At 35.2% G+C, this 7,500-nt stretch overlaps 1 protein-coding gene across 1 annotated transcript in view; it reads left to right on the top strand.

The window, feature by feature from the left end:
- Positions 1-7,500, top strand: part of LOC136856161 (uncharacterized) — a 39,656-nt gene that overhangs the window by 27,956 nt on the left and 4,200 nt on the right. The window contains exons 17-21 of the mRNA XM_067133832.1: positions 1-137; positions 576-724; positions 3,307-3,480; positions 5,448-5,560; positions 7,429-7,500. The exon at positions 1-137 is cut by the window's left edge and continues 116 nt beyond it; the exon at positions 7,429-7,500 is cut by the window's right edge and continues 31 nt beyond it. Coding sequence (XP_066989933.1) covers positions 1-137; positions 576-724; positions 3,307-3,480; positions 5,448-5,560; positions 7,429-7,500 — 645 coding nt within the window. The remainder of the gene's footprint in view (positions 138-575; positions 725-3,306; positions 3,481-5,447; positions 5,561-7,428) is intronic.

The following is a 7,500-nucleotide window of genomic DNA, read 5'->3' as shown; positions in this document are numbered from 1 at the left end:
CCAGCTATGGCCATAGGCGCGATTGTATCAGCGGCCCGCCTGTTCCCAGACATCTTAGAGGCCAACCGCGAACTAAATTTCACCACCCAAGACCATCTCCACGCCCTCGACACCCTCCTCGTGGGCGTGAATGACATGTGAGTGGTCTGACTGAAGATTTTCTCATTGTTTACATGTGTGACGCCATCATGACGCCATCATGGCGCCAACATGACGTCACTGTATTGTTCCAGCGTCAGCTGAGAGGGTTGGAAGAGGCTCTTGTTGCCTCAAGCAAAGTGGTGTTTGCTGAGTCAGGGATTTTTATTTTTAGTGATTCCTGGACGTTTGGTTGTCTGGTTGGATGTTGTGTGTGTGTGTGTGTATATATATACATATATATATAAATATTTATATACTGTATATATTTGCATATATATATATATATATATATATATATATATATATATATATATATATATATATATATATATATATATATATATATATATATATATATATATATATATATATATGTATATACAGTAAACCCTCTAATCTCGTACTTCCTGTGCACTGTATACCATATATCGTAGCTTAAGCGAAGGAATGGTAGCTGTTGTGGCTGACGGGGTTCTAACAGCACTTCCTGACTTTCATGACAACAAACCAAAGAGAGACTGCGCAATCATGAGTCCCTCTGGAATTTTTGCCCATTTCAACAACCACAGTGAGATACCGCAAGGTGAGTTTTATGCCTTGTTGAGTTTTCTCGTCATATCCAGTTTACTATTCTTTAATCTAATCTTTAACTTTATATTAAAATTAATTGATACTTTTGATAACTTTAAGAGTATTTTAATAAATTTAGTAAAATTAAAAGTATCTTTCCCTTTTCCAAAACCCTCCTCTTCGCACTTACGAAACATACATGATCTAGATCAAAATTATCAAGAAGACAGAAGAATTATTAGGAGGGTCGGCTCATAAGGGTGGGTCGTTGCAAAGATTGCAGGCAGAGTTACGACAAATGATGATTGAGGCTCCCACATTAATCAGTGGAGGCGATTATGAACGTCTTGCTTCTGGCAGCCGCATCTCTCTGTCTTGCGTAGCAATTCTGCCAAATTTACGATTCGCAGAGCATTTCCTCCGGGGGCTCTTAATCATTCAAAATGACTCGTAGCTTTTTTTGGGGAGCATTTTTCTTCGAGACGTTTTATTATGAAGTAGAGCTGAGAGAGAGAGAGAGAGAGAGAGAGAGAGAGAGAGAGAGAGAGAGAGAGAGAGAGAGAGAAGGGGGTTGTTTTCTGAACAGACACAAGAAAAGTCGTAGCTTTCTACGAAGTGAAAGGAAGAGACAAAGTGAACTTTCAAATCTTCCAGACGTTTTATTATGATGTAGGGCTGGAGGGAGAGAGAGAGAGAGAGAGAGAGAGAGAGAGAGAGAGAGAGAGAGAGAGAGAGAGAGAGAGAGAGGAGAAGGGGGTTATTTTAGGAATAGATAGAAGAAAAGTCGTAGCTTTCCCCGAAGAGAAAGGAAGAAAGAAAGCGAACTTTCTAATCTGAAGTTGATTGATGGTTGCTTTACGTTTCCTCAGTGCATTTTCCAAGCGAGGACTGGCAGCTATAAATAAAGAAGATTCATTATTCCGTCTCGAAGTTTCCCTGGGAAGTAAAATGAAGTTGTTGCTGCATAATAAAACAGTATAATAAAACATGAGATAACGTCCCCCAGAGAGAGAGAGAGAGAGAGAGAGAGAGAGAGAGAGAGAGAGAGAGAGAGAGAGAGAGAGAGAGATCTTTCTTACCTCCTTCAATGCTGAGTTTCAAAAGTAAGGAAAATGCTGTTGCTGAATAATAGTATAATAAACATATATATTATATAACATGAGATAACGTCCCCAGAGAGAGAGAGAGAGAGAGAGAGAGAGAGAGAGAGAGAGAGAGAGAGAGAGAGAGAGAGAGAGAGAGAAAATCTTTCTTATCTCCTTCAACACTAAGTTTCCCATGGAAATATACAATGAGGTTTGTTGATGCTTAGCAAAACAATATAATATACATAATACAAAACACGAGATAACTTTCCTCTAGAGAGAGAGAGAGAGAGAGAGAGAGAGAGAGAGAGAGAGAGAGAGAGAATCTCTCTTATCTCCTTCAGCCCTAAGTACACCGCCTTGGAAACCCGCACCCGTCACGTACTCAAGTCAAGGGCCACTCCAAATCTCGACTTACCTGTGGACCCTGTAAATCTATTTATGTAAACCGACTCTCCCGAGATGGAGATGATGACGGTGGAGTGGGAAATGAAGGTAATGACGAGGGTGGTAATGAGGGTGTGTGACGCAATTGGGGTCTTATCATTTTCACTTGAATTTTTTCGCGCGTTAATGTCCGTCGGTGATGACGTCATGGAAGGGGAGACGGGTGTAAAATATATTACGTCTTGAAGATTTAGATTCAAATGATTTTTTTAACGATAATAGATTATAATATTTATCAATTTATGGTTACGGAGGCTTGTGCTACTTTTGTATATTTATCTACAACAAAAAGACTCCTAAAATAAGAATTAAACGCATCGAGAGAGGCATAACATCAAATATGGACGTCGTGCAAAAAGTTTTAGGCCCGTAACCCTCAGCCAAAATGTAAACAAACCAGTCTTGGCTAAAAGCAAATCTGAAAAACTATGAATTCCTGACATATAAAACAAAATAACGCTCTCAGAAATGGAAGATAAACAGTAACAAAACGAGAATAAGAGAAGAAACATACAAAATAACGCTAGGGAAAACGAATAAAGAAACAAGACCAAAAAATAACTCAGAGAAAAGATGAAGCTGATGAACTCCTCAAGGAGTTCAGAGAGGACCTTGAAATACATACTTAACGGGGTTAGGCTCTCGACCACAAACTTTCTCAGGGTTCGGAGGCCCACTTTTACCGAAAGGACTTTCTCTAACTTTCGGAATTCCTGCTTTCTTTCCCTAAACTTGGGGATTTTGAATATTTCCCACAGAGCTGAGATGTTTTCGTGAGAATCTGGTGAGCTTGTCAATAGTGGGGGCGTTTTGAAATGATGGAAATAATAGGATACATAGAATAACCCATATAAGGAGTCTCTCTCTCTCTCTCTCTCTCTCTCTCTCTCTCTCTCTCTCTCTCTCTCTCCTATTACAAATTTCCTTCTCTCATGTATTTCTAAATCTTTCTTCTAATTTTTCATCATTTATTTATTTCGTCTTGCCTTTTTGAATGATTCCTCCTCCTCTCTCTCTCTCTCTCTCTCTCTCTCTCTCTCTCTCTCTCTCTCTCTCCCCACAGAGTTCTTCGCAGCCCTCGGATCATCGGGGACGTTCGGGGACCTGTGGAATTTCGTGAACGGAAGTGACAGAAGGGACATCGAAGTCTATTTGGACACCTTCGAAGACATCGTTTCTATGTCCGATTGCGAGAACAAGTCTGATTTCATCCTGTGTCAGCTGCCTGGTGTTTTGGGTAGGTTGAGAGAGAGAGAGAGAGAGAGAGAGAGAAAACGAAATTTTATTTATGAAAGAGGGCGAGGAAAACGATTTAGAATGAAATGAGGAAAGAAAATTTGCAATAGGTAGGAGACAGAGAGAGAGAGAGAGAGAGAGAGAGAGAGAGAGAGAGAGAGAGAGAGAGAGAGAGAGAGAGAGAGAGAGAAGTGATTAGAGAGAGAGAGAGAGAGAGAGAGAAAGAGAGAGAGAGAGAGAGAGAAACAGGTGATTAGAAAGAGAGAGAGAGGCAGGGAGAATAAGACAGGGAGAGAGAGAGAGAGAGAGAGAGAGAGAGAGAGAGAGAGAGAGAGAGAGAGAGAGAGAGAGACACAGATATAGATAGCTAGATAGAAAGGGCGCGAGAGAGAGAGAGAGAGAGAGATAATGAAACCCTCAACATCAGACGCATCCTCCCAGCAAAAATCAATTAACCCTGTCGCGTCTTGCGAAAGAGGAATTGAAAAATACGAATAAAAAAGATAAATGAAAAAAAAAATCCACTTAAAAGAGAGAGAGAGAGAGAGAGAGAGAGAGAGAGTGAAAACAAGACTAATGAGGTTGGCTTACATCGCCGAGCGGGCGAGAAATTAATGTTCCCTCTAAATATTTCAAGGTTATTAATATGCAAATTCGCTCTGACAACGACGTCATTGTGTTCTGTGTTGGGTTACAGAGAGAGAGAGAGAGAGAGAAAATATCTTCATCAATTGCCATATCTAAGATACGAAATGAAAAAAAGTATTCTTGATCAATAAACGAATGATATGTGAAAGAGAGAGAGAGAGAGAGAGAGAGAGAGAGAGAGAGAGAGAGAGAGAGAGAGAGAGAGAGAGAGAGAGAATTGCACCTTCTGTTACAATTTCCATGTCTAAAATCCCAAAATAAAAAAAAGGAAATATCCTTAATCAATATTGATCACAAGAGAGAGAGAGAGAGAGAGAGAGAGAGAGAGAGAGAGAGAGAGAGAGAGAGAGAGAGAGAGAGAGAGAGAGACTCTACCCATCCCCTAAAACAATTTCCATATCTAAAACACCAAAACTCAAAAAAATATTCCTAATCAACTTTGATACAAATTCTGACTTAATAAGATGAAGGCAAAATCTCGTTTGAAGCTTTATCCCCAAAACCGTGAATATGAAGAATATTAATCGCAAAACCGTGAACATTAATTTACTCTTGAATTAAGTCAGACAGGGAAATATTCAAATATTCTCCCTCTGATTCAGTAATTCGTTGATGAGAAAAATATCTTTTTCTCGTACTGATGAAATGCAAACATATCTTCCAATATATTTCCTCAAGAAAAGCAAAGAGGGTCTGATAATGATATTCTGGAATTAAATGTATTAATCATATCTGATTATTTTTATAGTATTCAAGTACGTCATTACGTTCGTAATTTGCACTGTAATTATAGAGTGGAAATTACATGTAATATATTGGCTTATGCCATTTGCTTCTTAAAGTTTGAATATAGTTATTTAGTCTTAAGTAATTATCAGCGTTATAATATGATTATAACTGTCCTAATGTCTGGTATGGGCTTTTTATTTATAAAATTTAAAAAATTAATTTTATCCTAGAATTTTTACTCCTTATTCACATTTATGAATTATTATCAATAACTGAACATAAAATATGATGAAACAAATTAATTATTATCTATTCTGTTTAGTTTTGAAAAGTTCAAAAACAAATAATTCAGTTTTGATTACATTACAGTCATTTAATTATACTTGAGTTGAATATCCCTACTTAGAAATAATAAAAATATGTATTTTTTTACTAATATCCAATTTACTATCTACCTGTTTTCATTACATTAAAATACAGCAGCTATAATATTAGTTGTATATCCTTACTTAGAAATAATTTAAATATCTCCTCTTATTTCACTATTAAAAAATATCTATTAACCTAATTTCATTTCACTTTTTCTTTCAGAATGCTATTCAACCCCGCCACATCCTATGGGCAGTGTCCAGTCCTGGGATTTCACTCGACCACCTGTGATGACCTACGGGTCAAGTGTGACCTACCTGTGCCCAGGAGACCAGGTAAAGTGACAGGTGATTATAAAGGAAAAATAAAAGTCTAATTTGATCAGTTTTTTACAGGTGACCTGGTGATTGACAGGTAATTATAATGAAGAAATCAGTGTCTAATTAGATAAGTGTTTGTACAGGTGACCAGGTGATTAGCAGATAATTATAATAAAAAAATCAGTGACTAATTAGATAAGTTTGTACAGGTGGCCAGGTAGAGTGACAGGTAATTATAATGGAAAATTTAATGTTTAATTTAATATTTCATTTATATAGGCCAGGTGAGTAACTGATAATTTAAATAAAAAAATACTAATGCTAAATTTGTTATATTATTTATACATGAGACCAGGTAAGTACCAGTTAATTAAAATTCAAAAATGAATGCCTAATTTAAAAACGTGTTTGTCCTGGTGACCAGGTAAATAACAGGTATCTAAAATGAAAAATTAATGTCGAGTTTTATATATCATATATTCTAGACACTAGGTGAGTGGCAGGTAATTTTTATTTAAAAATCAAAGTCTAATTTCATATGCAATTTTATAGGAGACCAGGTGTGTATCAGGAAGTTGCAATCACAGAATTAATGATCTTATTTAAAATGTCTTGTTTACAAGGGACCAGATTTAAACCAAATTTGACATATCCTTTGCACAGCAAGTTGCCTGAGCTATAACATTGCTCTAAATACAGTTGGACAGTCTGGCAACTTAACCCTTTATGAAAAATTCAATGAAGAGAAAACTCAGTCAAAACGAATATAAAATGATACACTACCAATACATCTTACCTGACATATCCCATTTCACGCCCGGGGGAAAGCTAAAGCCCATTTTCTTTGCCTAATCTGAAATGCATTATGTTTACAACCGACTGGCTCCCATTTTCTCTCTCTCGGGGACTCAATTAAGCTGTTTACCCCACTCGAAAATTGCCAGGTTCCAAAACTTCGTTCTCTATTCCCTCATCGTCGCTGTGGGAGAGTCATGTTTTTCTAAAAAGGGGAATCATACTTCATTTCTGTCTTTTCTCGTTGGGGAAATGTTTTTATTTTATTTCTAGGTCGAAGAACGTATGGTTTAACTTTTATATAATTTTCTCGCAGTTATTCACCCTGATTTTATATACAGCTTTATTAATTTGGGTTGATAAAATCTAAAATACTTTTATATATTTAGTTAATTACTTTCCCCATTAAAAATACATTAAATTTAATCTTAATTCAATAATTACTTAAATATTTTACTTTCCCAATAAAAATATACCAAAGTCAATTTTGATGCAATAATCAATTAAATTTTTTACTTTCCCAATTAAAAATATATAAAATTCAGCTGAAATTTTATCAATTAATTCAAATCTTTACCTGAACAAGTGAAACAATATTTATCAAATTTATGACGAAAATAATTATAATTGAATAAATTTTCATTTCACAACAAAAATATATCAAATTCAATTTGAATTCAATGAATAATTAAATTTCTTACTTTCCCAATTAACAATATATCAAATTCAATTTGAATTCAATAAATAATTCATTTTTTACTTTCCCTGTTAAAGATATATCAAATTCAATTTCCCAATTTAAAACACAATTATAATTGAATAAATGATTAAATTTCTTTACTTTCCCAATTAAAAATATAATAAATTCAATTTCAGTTCAATAATTAATTCAATTTTTTTACTTTCCCAATTAAAAATATATTAAATTCAATTTCAATTCATAATTAATTAAATTTTTTACTTTCCCAATTAAAAATATATTAAATTAGATTTTAATTAAATAATTAATTCAATTTTTACTTTCCCAATTAAAAATGAATTAAATTTAATTTTTAATTTAATTTTATCTCTTTAATTAATCCAAACAGGTGTTACAATATACGCAGACGAAGTCGCTGACGATCACCTGTAGGGGGGCGATGGGGGGTTGGCAGGGGGAG

Source organism: Macrobrachium rosenbergii, chromosome 34 (genome assembly GCF_040412425.1).
Source record: "Macrobrachium rosenbergii isolate ZJJX-2024 chromosome 34, ASM4041242v1, whole genome shotgun sequence".
In the NCBI taxonomy this organism is placed as follows: Eukaryota; Metazoa; Arthropoda; class Malacostraca; order Decapoda; family Palaemonidae; genus Macrobrachium; species Macrobrachium rosenbergii.
Note: the sequence above shows the minus strand (reverse complement) of the source record. Positions and strands in the feature narration are given on the sequence as shown.